A 20,189-nucleotide genomic window follows, 5' to 3' on the forward strand; every position below is an offset into this window, starting at 1 on the left:
TTCTAGGTTACATTCATACATGGTCCTTGGTTGCATGTCAGTCTCAGAAAAGACCCTGTGCCCAGATATATTTGGTCCTTGTGGAGCTCCTATCCTTTCCTCATCATACTAACTCCCCTTCTTTCATATGATTCCCTGTACTCTGCCAAAGGTTTGGTCATGAGTCTTTGTATCTGCTTTGAAAACACTGCTAGTTAGAGTCTTTCAGATGCGCTCAGTAGACTCCTGTCATATGTTCAGTGCGCATCCCATCTGTCTTTCAAAACTAGGATTGATAATCTTACCCCATGTCCGCTCTCTTGATTATCTTTTTTAGGTGTATAGATTTCATTATGTTTATCATATCTTATAGGTCTATATCAGTGAGTATATACCGTGTTTGTCTTTCTCCTTCTGGGATATTTCACTCAGTATGATCTTTTCTAGATCCCACCATTTGCCTGCAAATTTCATGATTTCCTCCTTTTTGATTGCTGAGTAGTATTCCATTGTGTAAAAATACCACAATTTCTGTACCCATTCCTCTGTTGATGGACATCTGGGTTGTTTCCAGGTTCTGGCTATTACAAATAAAGCTGCTATAAACATGGTTGAGCAAATATCCCTTTTGTGTACTTGAGCAAACTTTGGGTATATACCTAGCAGTGGTATAGCTGGGTCTTGAGGAAGCACTATTCCTAATTGTCTTAGAAAGCGCCAGATAGATTTCCAGAGTGGTTGTACCAGTTTACATTCCCATCAGCAGTGGAGGAGGGTTCCCCTTTCTCCACAACCTCTCCAGCATGTGTTGTCCCTTGAGTTTTTCATCTTGGCCATTCTGATGGGTGTAAGGTGATATCTCAGGGTCGTTTTGATTTGCATTTCCCTGATGGCTAATGAGATGAGCATTTCTTTAAGTGTTTCTCTGCCATTCGATTTTCCTCTGTCGAGAATTCGCTGTTTAGCTCTGTTCCCCATTTTTTAATTGGATTACTTGGTTTGCTGCTTTTCAGCTTTTTTAGTTCTTTGTATATACTCGATATTAGTCCTCTGTCAGATAAAGGGTTAGTGAAGATTCTTTCCCAATCTGTAGGCAGGCGTTTTGTTTTGATGACAGTGTCCTTTGCTTTACAGAAGCTTTTCAGTTTCATGAGGTCCCATTTATTGATTGTTGCTCTTAGAGTCTGTGCTGTTGGTGTTCTGTTCAGGAAGTTGTCTCCTGTGCCAATGAGTTCTAGGCTGTTCCCCACTTTTTCTTCTAACAGATTTAGAGTATCTGGTTTTATGTTGAGGTCTTTGATCCACTTGGACTTCAGTTTTGTGCAGGGTGATAAATATAGATCTATTTTCATTTTTCTGCATGTGGACATCCAGTTGAACCAGCACCATTTGTTGAAGAAGCTGTCTTTTTTCCATTGAATGGTTTTGGCTGCTTTGTCAAAAATCGAGTATTCATAGGTGTGTGGGTTTATTTCTGGGTCTTCTATGCGGTTCCATTGATCCTCCTTTCTGTTTTTATGCCAATACCATGCAGTTTTTATTACTATTGCTCTGTAGTACAACTTGAGATCGGAGATGGAGATACCTCCAGATGATCTATTGTTGTACAGGATTGTTTTGGAGATTCTGGGTTTTTTGTTTCTCCATATGAAGCTGAGAATCTTTTTTTCAAGGTCTGTAAAGAATTGAGTTGGTATTTTGATGGGAATTGCATTGAATCTGTAGATTGCTTTTGGCAGGATGGCCATTTTCACAATGTTAATCCTACCAATCCATGAGCACGGGAGATCTTTCCATCTTCTGAGATCTTCTTCAATTTCTTTCTTCAGAGACTTGAAGTTTTTCTCAAACAGGTCTTTCACTTGCTTGGTTAGTGTCACCCCAAGGTACTTTATGTGGTTAGTGGCTATTGTGAAGGGTGTTGTTTCCCTAATTTCTTTCTCGGCCATTTTGTCTTTGGTATATAGGAGGGCTTCTGATTTTTTGAGTTGATTTTGTATCCTGCCACTTTGCTGAAGGTGTTTATCAACTGGAGGAGTTCTCTGGTTGAATTCTTGGGGTCACTCATATATACTATCATATCATCTGCGAATAGTGACACTTTGACCTCTTCCTTTCCGATTTGTATCCCCTTGATCTCCTTTAGTTGTCTTATTGCTCTGGCTAGGACTTCAAGTACTATGTTGAAGAGGTAGGGAGAGAGTGGGCAGCCTTGTCTTGTCCCTGATTTCAGTGGGATTGATTTAAGTTTCTCTCCATTGAGTTTGATGTTGGCTATAGGCTTGCTGTATATTGCCTTTACTATGTTTAGATATGTGCCTTGTATTCCTGATCTCTCCAAGACTTTAAACATGAATGGGTGTTGGACTTTGTCAAATGCTTTTTTAGCATCTAAGGAGATGATCATATGGTTTTTCTCCTTCAGTTTGTTTATGTGGTGGATTACATTGATGGATTTCCGTATGTTGAACCACCCTTGCATGCCTGGGATGAAGCCTACTTGGTCATGGTGGATGATATCTTTGATGTGTTCTTGGATTCGGTTTGCAAGTATTTTATTGAGTATTTTTGTGTCAATGTTCATAAGAGAGATAGGTCTGAAGTTCTCTTTTTTTGTTGGGTCTTTGTGTTTTAGGTATCAGGGTGACTGTTGCTTCATAGAATGAGTTTGGTAATGTACCTTCTGTTTCTATTTTGTGGAATAGTTTGAGGAGAATTGGTGTGAGCACTTCTTTGAAGGTCTGGTAGAATTCCGCGCTGAAACCATCTGGCCCAGGGCTTTTTTTGGAGGGGAGACTGTGAATGACTGCTTCAATTTCCTTGGGGGATATAGGGCTGTTCAGTCTTTCTACCTGATCTTGACTTAATGTTGGAAGATGGAATCTATCAAGAAAATTGTCCATTTTATTTAGATTTTCAAATTTTGTGGCATATAGGCTTTTGTAGTATGACCTAATGATTGTTTAATTTCCTCTGTGTCTGTAGTTATGTCACGCTTTTCATCTCTGATTTTGTTGATTTGGATAGAGTCTCTCTGCTTTTTATTTAGTTTGGCTAAGGGTTTATCTATCTTGTTGATTTTCTCAAAGAACCTGCTTTTTGTTTCATTGATTCTTTGAATAGTTTTATTTGTTTCTAATTGATTGATTTCAGCCCTGAGTTTGATTATTTCCAGCCTTCTGCTCCTCTTGGGTGTATCTGCTTCTTTTTTTTCTAGGGTTTTCAGTTGGGCCATTAAGTTGTTTGCATGTGATGTTACGAATTTCTTCTTGCAGGCACTTAGTGCTATAAATTTTCCCCTGAGCACTGCTTTCAATGTGTCCCATAAATTTGGGTATGTTGTGCTTTCATTTTCATTGAATTCTAGGAAGTCTTTAATTTCTTTCTTTATTTCTTCCTTAACCCAGCTGTCATTGAGTAACATGTTGTTCAGTTTCCATGTGCGTGTCGGCTTTTTGTTATTTCTGTTGTTGTTGAGGTCCAGCTTAAGTCCATGGTGGTCAGATAGAATACAAGGGATTATTTCAATCTTTTTGTATCTGTTGAGGCTTTCTTTATGACCAACTATATGGTCTATTTTGGAGAAGGTTCCATGCGGTGCTGAAAAGAAGGTATACTCTTTTGAGTTTGGATGAAAAGATCTGTAGACGTCTATTAGGTCCATTTGATTTAGGGTCTCTGTAAGTGTTTTTATTTCCCTATTTGTTTTCTGTCTAGTTGATCTGTCCCTTGGTGAGAGTGGAGTGTTGAAGTCTCCCACTATTAGGGTTTTAGGATCAATGTGTGATTTAAGCTTTAATATTGTTTCATTTATGAATGTAGGTGCTCTTGTATTTGGGGCATAGATATTCAAAATTGTGATGTCCTCTTGGTGGATTTTTCCTTTGATGAGAATATAGTGGCCGTCCTTATCTTTTTTGATTAACTTGGGTTGAAAGTCTATTTTATTAGATATTAGGATGGCTACTCCCGCTTGTTTTCTGGAACCATTTGCTTGAAAGACATTTTTCCAGCCCTTTACTCTGAGGTAGTGTTTCTCTTTGTTGCATAGGTGTGTTTCTTGGATGCAACAGAATGATGGATCGTGTTTCCGCAACCATTCTGTTAGTCTGTGTCTTTTAATTGGGGAGTTGAGTCTGTTGATGTTGATAGAAACTAGTGACCAACAATTGTTACTTACTTTAGATGTGGTGTTGGTGGTGTCACTGAGTTTCATTGCTTGTCTTCTTTTGGGTTTTTTGTTGTGTAATTATCTATTTCCTCTGTTTCCTTCGATGTAGTTGTTTTCTTTGGTTTGGAGTTTTCCTTCTAGTAACTTCTGTAGAGCTGGGTTACTATGTAAATATTGTTTAAATTTGGTTTTGTCTTGGAATATCTTGAATTCTCCGTCTATGTTGATTGAAAGTTTTGCTGGGTATAGTAGTCTGGGTTGGAATCTGTGGTCCCTTAAGGACTGTATGATTTCTGTCCAGGCCCTTCTGGCTTTCATAGTTTCTGTTGAGAAATCTGGTGTGATTCTGATTGGTCTACCTTCATATGTTACTTGGCCTTTTTCCCTTGCTGCTTTTAGAATTTTTTCTTTGTTTTGTAGGTTCAGTGTTTTGACTATGATGTGACGTGAAGAATTTCTTTTCTGGTCTAGTCTACTTGGTGTTCTGTAGGCCTCCTGTACGTTTATGGCCATCTCCTTCTTTAAGTTGGGAAAGTTTTCTTCTATAATTTTCTTGAAAATATTTTCCGGACCTTTGAGCCTGATGTCTTCTTTTTCTTCTACTCCTATTATTCTTAGGTTTTGTCTTTTCATGGTGTCCTTGATTTCTTGGATGTTTTGTGTTTGGAACTTTTCTGATTTTATTTTTTCTTTGAGAGACGTGTCAATTTCCGCAAGTGTATCTTCGGCTCCTGAGATTCTTTCTTCCATCTCTTGTATTCTGTTGGTGATGCTTACCTTTGTAGTGCCTGATCTTTTCTCTATGTTCTCCAGCTCCTGGTTTTTCTCTATTTGTGTTTTCTTTATTGATTCTAATTCTGTTTTCATGTCTTGCACCATTTCCTTCATCTGTTTGAATGTGGTCTCCTGCTTTTCAATGATAGCTTTTATTTTTTTGTCCGTTTCCTCTCTATGTATCACTAATTGTGCCTCTACTTCTTTGGGTATAATTGCCTGTATTTCTATGAGAGCTTTGTTTATTTCTTCTTTATTTGCCTTCATTTGTGTGGACATTTCTTTGAGAGCTTTGTGCATTTCTTCTCTGTTTGCCTCAATTTTCGTGGTCATTTCTCTGAGAGCATGATTTGTTTCCTCTTGGTTAGTCTCGATTTCCTTGGTTATTTCTCTGAGGGCTTTGTTCATTTCATCTCTATGGGCCTCTAATAGCTGGAGAAACATAGTTTTGAGGTTGTTTTCTTGTATATCTAGTGAACTGAAGTGTCCATTGTTTTGTGGGGTTGCTGGTGAGGTCATTATGTCCTGATTTTTGTTGGGAGTGTTCTTACGTCTGCCTCTAGCCATCTGGTTATTTATAATCCTCACTGGTTGTTCCTCGAGATTGTAGTTTGGGCTATGATCCTCTCTTTCTGTTTTCTGGACTGTTTTTTCAGGAAGATGAGAGAGGTTCACTGCTTTGGGAGTGTGCACTGTGTTTTCAGTTTTGCCTAAGTAAAGAATGTGACGCTGGCGCTATTCGCATGCACTTTTAGCGGGCGCAGTGTGCATGCACGGATTCTCTGACTATTGCAGTGACCTGCAAGCCACTCAGTTCTGACTGAGATCCAGGGATTGTTTGCCTGGATTGCCCTGGTGGACCCGCAAGGCAGAGGCTTCAATGTTGGGGTCGCTATCCCAAGAATCCCTCTGATGCCCACACTAGGAGTGTGGGTGGCAGGGATCTCGTCTGGTTGCTTCTGTGGAGAGGCCCTGGGTCTGGGGCAATCTCTCCCTAGAAGGCTCACTCACTCTCTTGCAGGACCAGTTGGAATGCACAGGGGTTCCCCTTGCTCACTACTCTCTGTTTTGGTCCTGCTGCGGAAGTGCATGGGTAGGCTAACAGTCAGCTCTGTGACACTGTGGCCGCAGGACTCGGTGTCCACCTTTCCTGTGTGCTGCCTCTTTGTCCTTTACCTCTGCCAGGAGGGGTTATGTTGACTGATCCCTGGGTGGCGCAGGAAAGAGTTAGGGTGAGTACTCAATTCCAGATCCCGGGCCCAGATCTCTCTGCCAGAAGCAGCCTAGCGGTAGAATCTATGTTTGCTGATCCCAAGAGAGTACCGGGTAGGGTTGAGTGTTCTCAGATCCAGAGCTTGGGTTTCTCTGCTAGGGGCCGCTGGGTGAGCTGGAGAGAGGGTGCTGTGTCCTTGGCAGGCTGCCTCTCTGTCCTTCCCCTCTGACCTTCTCCTCTGCTAGGGCAAGCTTATGGAGGTGCTCTCAGGGGAGTGCCAGCAGGGGTTGGGGCTTCTCAGTCGGATCCTGAGCCCTGAGCCGGCGTTTCTCTTCATTGGCAATATTCTTTACACATTCCCCCATCCTTTAGGTTGTTTTTTTAAATTTAGCAAATAACTTTGAAGCACCAAGATTTCAATGTTGATACAGTCCAGTTAATCCACCTTTTCTTCTGTCATTGGTACTTTAGAGTTCCATCCAGGGAAGCTAAGCTCATGATGATTTACTCCAGTGCTTGGTCAGGGTGCTGTACTCTCAGCTCTCACATTTAGGTTTCTACTCTGCTTGAAGTTAATTTTATGTATGGTTTGAGGTCCACCTGTCTTCTTTACATGTGCCTCTCCAGTTCTAGCATCATTTGTTGAAAAGACTGTTCTTTTCTGCCATTTAAGTATCTTGGCGCCTTTGTCCCTTCCTATTTTGATATAAGGGGTTAGACAAACTAAAAATCTTACAAGTTGTACAAGGTGTTTCTAGAAAATGCTGTTTCTTTTTGAGATTGTATTTTAATTACAATATTTCTCCCTTGCCTTTCCTCCTTCAAAACCCTCCCATATACTCTTTACCACTTTCCTTCATATACATGGCCTTTTTTCCATCAATTGTAATTGCATGCTTACACGTGTATATATGTGTATGTATGCACATATATATTTTAAACTATACCCTGTTGAGTATTTGTATGTTTTCAGGGTTGACTGTTCAGCACTGGGCCACCAATTGGTGTGCTCTTCGGTGAGGAGGGCGACAGCTCCTGCTCCCAGCTTGGCTCAGTTGCTTGTAGTTCTTCGAGTAGGATTGAGGCTTCATGGGCTTGTCCCCATCTAGTTTGGCATGTTTGTTGGTGTCTTCCTCAATAAGCTATTTTATTATACTTGCAGCTTGTATAGTGATTACCACAATTAGGCTGACTCACATACTCATCTGACAAAATTACCATTGTTTACCTGATGAGGACATAAGACCTACTCCCCAAGCAGATGTCAAGGATCTAGGACATTTTTTTTTTTTTTTTCTATTGTCACCACATTAGTCATGAGAGCTTGAGAACTTGGAACTGATATTTTGCTTTGGTCATGACAACTTGAGAACTTGGAACTGACATTTTGCTTCTACAGCAACGTTTGATTACTGTGGGTTTGTTAGGGGCCCCTTTGTTTTGTTTTGGGGTTTTTTTGGTTGGTTTGCTTCCCTGTTGGGGACAGAATTTTTACTCTGTAGTCTGGACTGAGTGTGGTCCTCCTAACTTAGCTTCCTGAGTTTTGCTAGTACAGATTTGTGCTGCCATATCTGACTGACTTTTTATAGTTTTTATATTAATAATAACGTTTAAAATGTCAAAGTATGAATTACCTAGCTTTCTTCCTTTTTAAAGATTGTAATGTAGTTTGAGTTTCTTGCATTTCAATATGAATTTAAGTACAAAATAGTCAATTTCTGCACAGAAAAAAGACCATTAATATTTTGATAGGAATTGTTTCAAATCTATTGATCAGTGTGAAGACACTGTTAAGCCTCTAATCCATGAATGTAGAGTGTTTCTCCATATATTCATGCTTTCTTTAATTTCCTTAATTCTCAGTACATTAGTTACTTTCAGATAGCAACAACTAAATACCAGACAGAAACAACTTAAAAGACAAAAAGGGATAGTGGGTCAGTGGTGGCACACACCTTTAATCCCAGCACTTGGGGAGGCAGAGGCAGGTGGATCTCTGTGAGTTCAAAGCCAGCCTGGTCTATGAGTTCCAGAACAGCCAAGTCTACATGGAGAAACCCTGGCTCAAAAACCAAACAAGCAAACAAACAAAACCAAAAAAAGACAAAAGAGTTGTGTTTGCCAAGCTCATAGTTTCAGTCCATTGCAGCAGAGGAAGGAGGAACATGAATGGAATTGTCACGTGGCAGCAGACAGGAGGCAGAGAAAACAGGCTGGAATCCAGGGTGGTTAGAGCCTTAAAGCCCCACCCCTTGGTGGCCTACTTCCAGCACCCAGGCCCCGCCTTCTGAAAGCTCCACAGTCTTCAAAACAGCTCCATCATCTGGGGACCTAGCATTCAAATTTGAACCCATGGGAGTCATTTTAGCTTCAAACCATGATATTCTTATGCTTGTTTGTACTTATTTCGTTACGTTTATTCATAAGGTGGTTTTTGTTTTGTTTTTGTTTTTCTATTGTTAGTTGGCAGGTTTCACTCATTTCATTTTCAGGCTTTATATTGTTAACACATATAAATATAATTTGAAGCCAGGTATGATGTGGCATACCTGTAGTCCAAGTGCTCAGGAACCTGAAGCAAGGCTCAGGCCCCAGTGAGAGACCCTATCTCAAACAACACTTGGGAGGCAGATATGAAAATCAATACAAGTTCAAGCCCAGCCTGGCGGACAGAATTTTGTTCCAGGCTGGCCAGCGCTGTGTAGTGAGATGTTGTCTTAAACAAACAAATAACGGGAGAGGGAAGGAATGTATCTTATTTCTGTTGTATCCTTTGAACCTACAGGTGTTTAGCAGGGCTATAAGAGTTTTATTACTCATTGTCTCTGGATTCTCTAGGATTCTATTACATACAGGATCATGCCATAATAAAGTTCTGTTTCTTCCTTTTCAGTCCTCATGCCTTTAAGTTTCTTGCCTGCTTACTCTGATTGGAACACAATCTTGAATACAAGTGTTGGGAGAAAACATCCTTTTTTTTGTTTCCTGTCATTAGAGAAAAGCGTTCAGACAGTCACCATTAGCTTGTCAGATGGGATGGTAGATGCCTGTGTTCTCAGCACTGCGGAGATACAGGTGGGAGGCCACACTGGGCTGCATAATAAGACTCTGGACCGGGGGCGGGCCAGAGAGACAGACTGACCCAGATGGTAATGTGCTTTCCATGCAAGCTGGAAGACCTGAATTTGGATCCCCAGCACCCATGTCCGGGCATGGTAGTTCTCTGCGTAATCCCAGGGCTGGGGATCCTTCAAGCTCACTGGTCAACTGGTCTAGCCAATCAAGTTTGAAGTCAAGGAGAGATTCTGTCTCAAAAAATAAGGCGGAGAATTATTCAGGAAGACACCAAACAAACACATGCGCGCGCGCGCGTGCACACACACACACACACACACACACACATTTTTAAAAAGAAAAGGAAAAAAAAAACAACTTTCTTCCCTGAACCTATCAAGATGAGGTGGTTTTCTTTTCAGTTACTGTAGTGCAGAGCTCTTATATTAACTCAACTTTCCATTTTTTTAAACCCTTGTGGTCACAGCATGCAGAATTTTATTTGTATTGCCACATCTGAGCTTCAATATACACTTACAGAAAGATAATGATTTGCTGTGTCTCTGTCTGGCTTCATATAGTGCCTTTCAAAATGCTCCCTTCTGTGCCTGCTTTCCACAGTTCGTAAGGCGATTTTGGTGTTTTGTTTTGTTTTGTTTTGTTTTTAATGGCTTGGTAGAATTCCTCACTGGTGCCACCCTAAACCTGAAACTTAAGTTTATATAAATATTTTAAATTGTTATTCAGACTTAAACACATCTTCTGTTTCATTTTTACTTAGCCTCAGTGCTCTATTCCTGTGCTGTTTCCCAATGCCCTATCTTTATCTGGGCCAGGTTATTTAGCTAATACACTCTGACACCACCATGAAGGTTTTTTCCTAAGAGTCATTGCCCTGAGGGTGTGTGCACTCTTCCCTTAGGACCCCTACACCTTCCCACAAGTCAGCACCAAGTGACCAGTGGAACAGCGGGACCTCCAGATCTTGCATAGGAGATGAACCAACGCACAGGACCAGATCCCCTGATCTGCCACCTCTTAAGTGTTTTAGACATCACCCCAGTCTTCCACTGCAGACCTCTTCTCCTCACTGTGATCCAAGGCCTATCATGTGTTTCAGCACTCTACTAGGCAGGTCTGGGAGGAGGAGTAGAATCTATTGATTAGGTAAGCCTGACTGACAGTTGTGAGTGCAGGTCGAGAGAGGCCTGAGAGGCTGGCAGGGAGAAGGTGGTGTGTGGGGGCCTGGGCTGATTTCTAATGAAATTTTAAGCCCGAGCTATGGCTGTTACAAAGAAAAGAAAAGCAGCTGATGAGAAGCGTGTAGCTCAAAGTAAGTGAACCGAAGAAGATGTCTTTAAACTAACCCTGTCCCTCCATGGCACAGCCACACACTGAAGATGTGTATTTAAAGCAAGGTCACAGATTCAAATCCTTTCCGAAGTCAGACAGGTTGTGTGACTCCTTTTATTCAGAAACACACATTTCCTTTGGCAGTTAAACATCCCTGAGATTAGAATACATACTACAGTTAATGGCAAGTTGAAAATGGTGTGTGAATAGCAGTTCCTATAGCCAACCATGCCTTAGATGACATTGGGAAATGAACGGTACGGGTCAGGAAAATTACATCCCTCTGTGTTTGCTCCATTTGTCTCACTTTGAGAGAGACAAATGCAGAAATCTACTCTTACACAAGAAGAAAAACAACAGCACAGGAACAACAATGAATGGTGACTACTCTGACGTGCCCAGGAGCCAGGAGGGAGTTGTGGTCACTGGAAAACTCTAGGACAATTACCTCTCTACCCTAGATGACAACTGCCTGAGGCCTAATGTTGATAGATGTTCTTAGTTTTCAATGAAGACAGAAACCCCAGAAATCTAGATCTTTATGTGAAATTCCCATTTGCTTCAATTAGCTTACAAAATAACAGGTTTCTCACATCATTTGGTTGATTCTCCCCTTCACTCCCATCTCCTTCCCACCCCAGTTACTCAGCTCCTACTGTCTTATCACATGAGTTCCATTACCCTCCCACCTCTCTCCCTCAAAGCTTCTCCCCCCCCCCCCCCCCCCTCCTCGGGCTTTGCTCGCTTCCTTCTAGATACAGATATTTGAAAGTTCAAACCTAGGATTCACAAATGAGGGAGGCCACGCAATGCTTGTCTTTCTCATCCTGGGTTACCCCGGTTTATATAATATTTTCCACTTCCATCCATTTTTATGCAAGTTTCATAATTTGAGTTTTGTTAGTGGATGAATAAAAATCCTACTGTGTACCTTACTACATGTTTATTGTCCACTCATCTTTTGATAGTAATCTGTGCTGAGTCCATTTATAATCCTTGATGTTTTGAACGGAGCAGCAGTGAGCATGGATGATCACATATCTCTGCAGTAGGATGTTAAGTCCTTTGGATCTACCTGCCGAGGAGTGGTGATGCTGAATCATTTAGTAGTTCTGTTTTTAGTTGTTTGAGAATCTTCTAATCTTAAAATAACAGCTCAATTTTAACGAAAATATTTTAGTAAAATTATTCATGCTGGATCCAACCTAGGAACACTCTGTAAATGTGTATGTGTGTGTATATATATATATATATATATATATGTGTGTGTGTGTGTGTGTGTGTGTGTGTGTGTGTGTGTGTATATGTATATATATGTATATATATATATGTATATATATATATATATATGTGTGTGTGTGTGTATATGTTTTTGTTTTACATAATTAAAAGGCAGCATGAAGCCTGGTGTGGTATCCCAGCACTTGGGAGGCAGAGGCGGTAGATTTTCATGAGTTCAAAGCCAGCCTGTTTTACAAAGTGAGACCAGGACGTCCAGGACTATTACACAGAGACGCCCTGTCTCAAAAAAACCAAAACAAAAAACAACAAAAAATGGCAGCAAGAAGCAAATTACTTTTATAATTTTATCATAAAAACAGAAAAGAGAAACATAGTTCAAAGTTTACCATTAGATTCATAGGTTCAAAATAACACATATTGCGGGAGATATTGTTTAGGTCATGTTAAACATTCTTTTTATGCCTCTTTCCCAATGAAAAATAAGAAAATGTGTTTACACCTGTTGAAAGTTTTTCCTTTCCTGCTCACAAAAATTGATGATCGGTTTTAAGATGCAGACTGTGGTTCTCAAAGCAGCAGTGTAGACTGGTCAGTGCAAGTCAATATGATACAGAAATTCAAGAAATTGCTACACGATTGGAGCCCTGCTTCTGGCCCTGTGGGATTGTTTGAGCATTTTAGCTTCTCTCAGCTTCGTTTTTTCCATGAATAAAATAGGAACCGCAATAGTAAAATAGGAATAGTGTTACCTGCCTACTGAAACTCAGAAGGTAATAATAAGAGCCATTTGAGATAAAGACGAAAAGCATAAAGCTTTACAGGATTGTCAATTTTAGTGTTGCCTGACCCCTGTAGGTGGTTGGGGCAGTGCACAGCTATGAATCTCAGTATCCAAGTGCCAGTCTAGACCATAACATCTATTAAAACGGCCATCTCATTAGCCAGCATGGGTTGGATAGATGAGGAAGCATAAGGCAAGAAGATACTTTTTAAATGCCAGCCAACATCTTGGGATGATGAACAGTACTGTCTCAGTCTAGTGGAACTGTGGCACAGTTGGACAGTACTTTTTCAGGGGCTCCCCAGGAATGAGAAAGCCAGCGGAATCGCACAACAGCCTCAGCTTTCTCACAGTAGGACCTAGTGCACTGCCTCCATATCTGTTTGACCCTTCCATTCTTTAGTGCTCTCACGGGAAAGAAAAGGCCCCTTTGTCTCAGTAAACATCTTTTCTGATATGTTGGGACAATGTTGTGCACTGTGTAAAGGCTGTCTTTGTATAATTCAAGTGATGGTTTCTGTACCAGATCTGAGTACAGGCTGGACTTTGGTATTGTTATTTCATAAGCATCACTTGTCTCAGTGTTTTGTAAACACACTTCCCTTTTCTTCTGATTGGTTTAATAAAGAGCTGATGGAGAGGATGGGTGGGACATCCCAGCAGAGCTGGAACTCTGGGGAAGAATTGAGAGGTGCAGGATTCACCAGCCAGACACTAGAAAAGAACGTGCTGGGACAGAGAGACTGGGATGTGGACTAGAATAACTGGTTAGTTAAGTTCTAAGAGCTAGTTGGGAAAAAGCCTAAGCTAAGGCTTGTATAAATAATATAAGTCTCTGTGTCATTATTCCATTGCTGGTGGTCCGAAGAAAATGCCGTTATACTGATGCATATGAATCCCTTTGATTATTTCTAAGGATTTTTAAAAATTGAATTATGTGTATAGACATGTATGCAGGAGATGCTTTTTAAGGTCACAGGACATAGGATCCCCTGGAGCTGGAGTAAGAGGATGTTGAGAGCACCAAATGCAGGTTCTAGGAACTGACTTCAGGTCCTCCGCAATAGCACTGTGAATCCTTCGTGGTCATGCTGTCTCTCCAGCCCCCAGATCTTGGTTTTAGAATATCAAGGAATCAACACACTTTCTCCAGCCCATTTCAGTTGACTTCCAGCCAGTCTTGAGTTTGGAAGTAAGTATGAAAACCGTATGCCCTTAGTAAAAGGAAGGCTCCATCCTCAGTACCAGAAAATAAAATCACCCAGAAGTAGTGATATGTTTCTAACTTCTAAATGGAACATTTTTATGTAAATTTCTTTCACAATCTCAAAGTTAGTTCAACTGAACATAAGTTGATCATCTTATTAAACTGGCCTCTCCATTTTATCCTACTGCTTCTATTTGTGGCCTCATTGTGTTTTTCTTTTTTGGGGAGGAGGGTGTTAAGGGCAAGTTAATAAATAAGCCAGTCTTTGATGTAGTGCAAAAGCAGCCGTAGACATTATGAACATTTAACATGACCATTTTCCAATATAACTGTGTTTATAAACCAGCCCTGGGCTTTGGCCCAGAGCAATTGGATACCAACCTTAGAGTCCCCAAATGAAATTGTTGCGGTCTGTCTTCACTGTCTTCCTTTAAGTTAGGATCTAAGCAGCTCTCAGGTTACAAGTATTCCACTCAGTAACACACACACACACACACACACACACACACACACACACCTTGCTTCTGTCACTCTCACTGCCCTTCCCACTCCCACCAGGTAACTAACTTTATTCTGTCCTTCACCTTGGCATAGCTGTTTTGAGATTTACTCATACAGCACAGCCAGTCCTTTTTCATCGTTGTAGTATTTCTCTGTACAGCTGTACTAGGATTTTCCGAGCTGTTTTCTTATTGTTGTTGTTGTCATCTTGACACAAGCTGAGATCACCTAGGAAGAGGGAACATCCTTTGAGAAAATGCCCCCACATCAGATTGGTCTGTTGGCAAGTCTGTAGGATATTTTCTTAATGATAAATGTGGGAAGGCCAAATGAGTGTGGGTGGTGCCACCAATGAGAAAGTGGTTCTGGGCTGTGTAAGAAAGTGGTCTAAAGAAGTGATGGAGAGCAAACTAGCAAGCAGCACTCCTCGTGGTCTCTGCTTCAGTTCCTGTCTCTAGGCACCTGTTTGAGTCTCTGCCTGTACTCTCCTCAGTGACGGACTGTGAGGTAGAAGTTGTGAGCTATTTGGTCATGGTGTTTATTATAGCAACAGAGCAAACTAATACAGGGTCTCATGGAGCAGATGATAGCCTTGAGCTGACATTGTAGCAGAAGACGACTGTGACCTCCTCATCCCCTATCCTCCCCCTCCCATGTGCTGGGATTACCGGCACATGCCTCCACACTTGGCTTATTTTATTTTGAGCACAAAGAAAAGTGTTTCTTTTCTTCTGACTACCTTTAAGATTTTTCTTTTTCATGGTTTTGGTTATGATGTGCCTCCATGTATTTTCTTTGTTTTTCTGTGTTTAGTGCTCACTGGCTTTGCACTTTTCTCAGTTTGGAAAAAGTTCAACCATGAATTGTACACAACTCCTCCCATCTGCTTGACTTTTTAAAGACCTAAATTGCATACATATGGAGCAAGTTGCTTTTGCCTCGCAGCTCAATCACTGAGATTTTCTTTCCAATAGTTTCTCTTCTTTTCTTCTACAGTGTCTACTGTGTTATCCATGTAGAATCCTATGTAGAAGAGTTTCCTCTCACATATTACGTATCTCCAAGTTCAATTGGAATATTTTGAAAAAATTCATGGAATGCAGCTATAATAACTGTTCAGTGTCTTTTTCTGTTAATTCAACATCTATACTAATTTAGGGTCAGTTTTAGTTAAATGCTCTCATCATGAGCCTTTGTTTCCTGAATCATTATTTGTCAGGTAGATCTAAGCATTGTTCAGTCTGGGATTAATTATTCACTATTACTGAGGAAAAAACACCTAACCGAGTACTTTGCCCAATACCTTATTTTCTTGTTTAATTTTTGGGAACAGACAGTGCCAGAATGGTACTTGGCACATTCTTCTTTATGTTGTAGAAGGCTCCTTCTTGCTCACTGAGTGACATCTCTCCCATATCTGAGGGGCTGCTCTGTTAATCTCAGCCCTCTCCCTGTCAGCATTCTCCTTCTCAGTAAACTGACTCCCAGGCTCTCAGTTCTCTTCCAACTCAGAGTCCACCAGTAACTCCTTGGTTCCTTCCCCCTTGCCCTATGTCCTGGAAACAACTCTAAATGAGGGCAAGCGGGGTCTTGGTTTATTTGCTTTTTCAATCTCTCAGAAATCAGTGTCTTATTCCAGGATCCTGTCTTTTAAACTTTTTTTTTAACGTCTGTCTTCTCTTATGTGCCTGAGAATTTCGTAGTTGTGGTCTATTTTGTTTCATTTTGTTTTGTTTCTGTTGTTGTTATTTTAGGCAGTAGGATAAATTACTCTATTTTATCCAGATTAAAAGATTAGCAGCAGTCACTTACTGTCTGCTTTCAGATCAGTTGGAGTTCAGTTGATTCAATCTATCCTCATCTCAGTATAGTTTCATTGGGAATTGTTTGGACTCATGTACTTTCTGTTGAGATATTTGTGCTTGGTTTAGCTAGTGCAGGAAATAAGCCCGAAACTTTAAAAAGAACTCAGCACCAGCCACATGCCCTTTTGAGATAAAATGTTTTTAATATTAAAGAAGTCATAGGCATAATGTTGGCATTGTCATAGGTGTTAACCTAGAGTTCTGGAGAAAAGAATGTGAATTTTTTTTAAGTGACTCTGAAAACGCTCATTTAACACTTTTCTTTTTCATTTGACAACTAGAGGACAATGTGTATGAGAATATGCAAGAATCACAGGAAATCCAAATGTCCAACCATCTTGACGAAGTCATTGCTGCTGTCAGTGTCACTTCTAAAAAGAAGATCCCAAACAAGCTACTTCAGACAGCACTGTTCCAGCCCCCTCGAGAGAAACTTCGCCTGTGCGAAGAGAGAGCCAAGTCCTACTCCAGCAGCCATGAGGTAAGGAGCCCTAAGGTCATACACCTGCTCCCTGAGAACTGAGCTATCACCCCAAGCGCGAGAAGCAAAATAGATGAAACTAAATTTCCAACCTCAGGCGTGAGATGCAAGAGTCCTTAAGAGAGAACCTACCTTCTAGCATGACTTGTGGACCATCCTACTAAACCCAGTGGTTGTCATGCCAACAGAAGATGCTTATTGAGTATGGCGGTTAGCCTTCATTGTCAACGTGACTGGATTCAGAATCATCAGGAGACTGGGGGACCATACCTGAGTATGTCTGTGAGGACATTTTCAGAGAGGGGTGACTGAAGGTTAAAGACCACCCTGCCTGGGCACCAAGGGTACATCCCCACCAGGTTCAGGCTCTGCTGAAATGAAGGAAGAGAAAGCAAGGACCTTCTCGAGGACCAGCACTTCTCTTTGCTCCCTGGCTGTTGTAATGCCCCGCTCCACCACACTCTCTTTGTCATGATGGACTGAGCCCTCAGAAACCCTGAGCTAAGGCAAACTCCTTCTTTAAGTTCTTTCTGTTGGGTATTTTGGTCACAGTGACAAAGAGATTGGTTTTTAGCACATGCCAGATGACAGTGGGTTACAGCACACACCACAGGAAACCTCTGCTTGCGTATAGCTCTTCATCCTGAGGCTTTTACCTGTCTCACTCTGTGCATCTTCCTTCCCATCCCCCTCACAAACGTTGCTCAGTCACTCTTTCCTTCTCATGCGCCAGGCCCTGTTTATCCTTTCCTTTTTTGCAAATCTCCACTGTATGCCTGATGTTTTCCTAGTGTTGTGAAATACCAGAGGCACATAGAGGAAGGCCACAACCTCTGTCCTAGGGGGACTTTGGGTTGGATTGAGATGCCAGAAGGACAGTCAAATAATGACAGTGGCTATGATAAGTGCTGTAGCAGGGTCACTCAGTATCCATACAAATCAGGAAAGTGGGGAAGGACGCAACAAAAGCTCAGCTCCTGGGATGGGAGGTGACCAAGCTGCACTAGAGGCAGCGCTTAGAAGTTGTACAGGCAAGGGAGAGGACAGAAGCCTCCAGGACAAAAGTGGTAGGTGGGTAAGTGCCAAAGACCTGAGGGAGCACAGTCTCTGCAGATCCATAAGGAATGCTGGAGCAAAGGTGACCCAGTGAGAAGAGAGCTGCACCGTGCCCGGAAGCTGGACCCTGAGATACACTCGCTGTACATAACTGGTTTTGACTTGACACTCTCTTAAAGGCACCGGAGGGGCTTCTTAGGACCATCAGCAGGAAGAGGCCACGAACAAATCTGAATTAGAAGAATGCTCACTCCCATGGCTATTCATTGGCTGGATGAGAAATGAATAAAAGTAGAAGAATGGGTTAGGCTAAGGGGATATTTGTAGCAGTCTTGGAAAGGTAGTATGAAGAACTGAACTAGGTAAGGCGGAGGCAACAGAGATGCTGGAGAATTAATACATCATGTAAAGCATGAACTACCTGCCCTCCTGTGTCTGGAATAGTCCAAAGCATTTCTTGGGTCTGTAGTTGCAGTTAGGATACTTAAAATATGACAGGGAGCCCGATGGGGCTGAGGGGTGACTGCTTGTAAATAAGCCAGAGTTGTTGACTGGGATGTGTGTTAATGGGCAAATAGAGTGGGTCCATCTGGGGCTGGGAGGGCACTGGAAGAGTGTGGCCAGTGAGCTGAGGACTAAGGCAGGAGAGAAACTAGCAGAAGGAAGGAAGGCCTAGGGAGAAGAGACAGCACATGGAAATCTTCAGGGTAGGCTTGAGTGTGCCATGTCTGTAGGGAAGGGAGGGAGCCATGGCTCACGTGGTTAGAGAAGCTATCAGTTCATTGAGGAGCAACAAGACCACAACATTTTATTGAGTTCCACCTGGTATAACTTGCTTTGAAAAATATCCATTTATGTGTAATTTTTAATTTTAAAATGAGTTCAGACTTACAGAAAAATTATGGCTCAACAGTAGTTAGCATTTGTTCTATTAATTTATTCATTTGCTTATTGTGCCACTGAGGCACATTCCAGTTACTCACTTATATCTTTTGTTTCATTCTGTCTCACTCCTTTTTTCCCTTACTATCATTACTTTTTTCAGGTATCTGAGAACAGGTTATAGATATTATATATTATATATAAATATTATATATATATATAATTTAACTATATATTACATATAAAATATAATTTATTTTCCTTAAGAATAAGAATATTCTCTCACATAACCATAGCATAGTGATTGAAATTATGAAACTAATATTTGTTTGTTAAAAAAAAACCCAAAACAAAAAACAGATCCATGGATAGATGAGTCCACACTGAGCCTAGATTCAGCATCTCTTTAGTCTTCCTCAGTCTGCTGCAAGCTCCTAGCCATCTTTGTCTTTCCTGCTCTTGATATTTTGAATCATATATTCCAACTGTGTTATAGAATATGTCTTCCCTTGAGTTTGTGTTATGTTTCCCATAGGCAGGTCTTCCCATCTCAGCTAGTGCAATCAAGATGATGCCCCCACAGACATGCCCATAGGCCAAACTCCTGGTGATCCTGTCTTCTTTGAGGTCAGCAATTAGTGCTAACCATCAGCAGCGCTGGCAACCGGCCCCTCCCACATCGTCTCCACATGGAGCTACCTCAGCTTGCTTACAGCCTAGTGCTTGGTGCCGTGTTAGTGTGTAAGGGCTGTCATAACTAGATGCTCCTCACTGGGGAACTTAAATAGCAGGTTTCCCTGCAGTTAGAAGTCCAAGACTGGCTTTATTCTGGGGCCTCTTTCCTTGGCTTGCTGATGGCTGTGCGCTTGTGTCCTGACATGGTCATTGTGCACTTGGAGGCCTGGCTCTCTCTTCCTCTTCTGGGAGTCATAGAGAACTAAGGCTTGTCCTAGGAGCCTCATTTTATCTTAAGGTTTTTGGGATTTATTATTATTATTATTATTATTATTATTATTATTATTATTATTATTATTATTATTATTATTTGTGTGTATGTCCCTGGAGAGCAGAAGAGGGCATTGGGTTTCCTGGGGCTGTAGTTACTGGCGGTTGTGAGCCACTTAACCTAAGTTGTCTGTAAGTCACATACTTGAGGATGCACTGTTAACCTTTGAGCCATCTCCCTAGTTCCAAGAACCTCATTTTAACTTAATTCTCCTAAAAGGCCTTATCTACAAATACAGCTGCACTCTGGTTTGCAGAAAGTTAGTACTTAAGAACTTTGAGGGAAGCCAGACATGGTGGCACACACCTTTAATCCCAGCACTCAGGAGACAGAGGTAAGCGGATCTTTGTAAGTTTGAGGCCAGCCTGGTCTACAGTGTGAGTTCCAGGACAGTCAAGGCTACACAGAGAACCTGTCTTGAAAAAAATCTGTTCAGGTTCTAAGAGTGACACCAGGAAGAAACGAAGTGGAAGCTACTAACTCCTGAAACTGTGAGGCTGGAATCTGGCATTGCCTACTTTGCTCCATGATTGTTTGGCCAGGCAGTCATGAAGCACAGGTTCAAAGAGAAGGAGAGACAGGCCCCATCTCCATCCTAAGGTATGAAACAAGTTTTAGAGCTTT

The 20,189-nt window shown here is 41.4% G+C and overlaps 1 protein-coding gene across 7 annotated transcripts in view; it reads left to right on the forward strand.

Annotated features, from left to right (window-relative positions):
- Positions 1-20,189, forward strand: part of Ttc23 (tetratricopeptide repeat domain 23) — a 93,530-nt gene that overhangs the window by 6,548 nt on the left and 66,793 nt on the right. For 6 of the 7 annotated variants that reach the window (XM_055623667.1, XM_055623663.1, XM_055623665.1 and 3 more), the window contains one exon: positions 16,422-16,621. In XM_055623667.1, the coding sequence (XP_055479642.1) occupies positions 16,442-16,621 (180 nt within the window). In that variant the 5' untranslated portion in view covers positions 16,422-16,441. Of the gene's footprint in view, positions 1-10,479; positions 10,525-16,421; positions 16,622-20,189 lie in introns of those variants that run through there. The other variant, XM_055623660.1, reaches the window with a different exon arrangement.

The sequence above is a fragment of the Psammomys obesus genome, unplaced genomic scaffold (genome assembly GCF_907164565.1).
Source record: "Psammomys obesus unplaced genomic scaffold, mPsaObe1.curated_primary_1811, whole genome shotgun sequence".
NCBI lineage: Eukaryota > Metazoa > Chordata > Mammalia > Rodentia > Muridae > Psammomys > Psammomys obesus.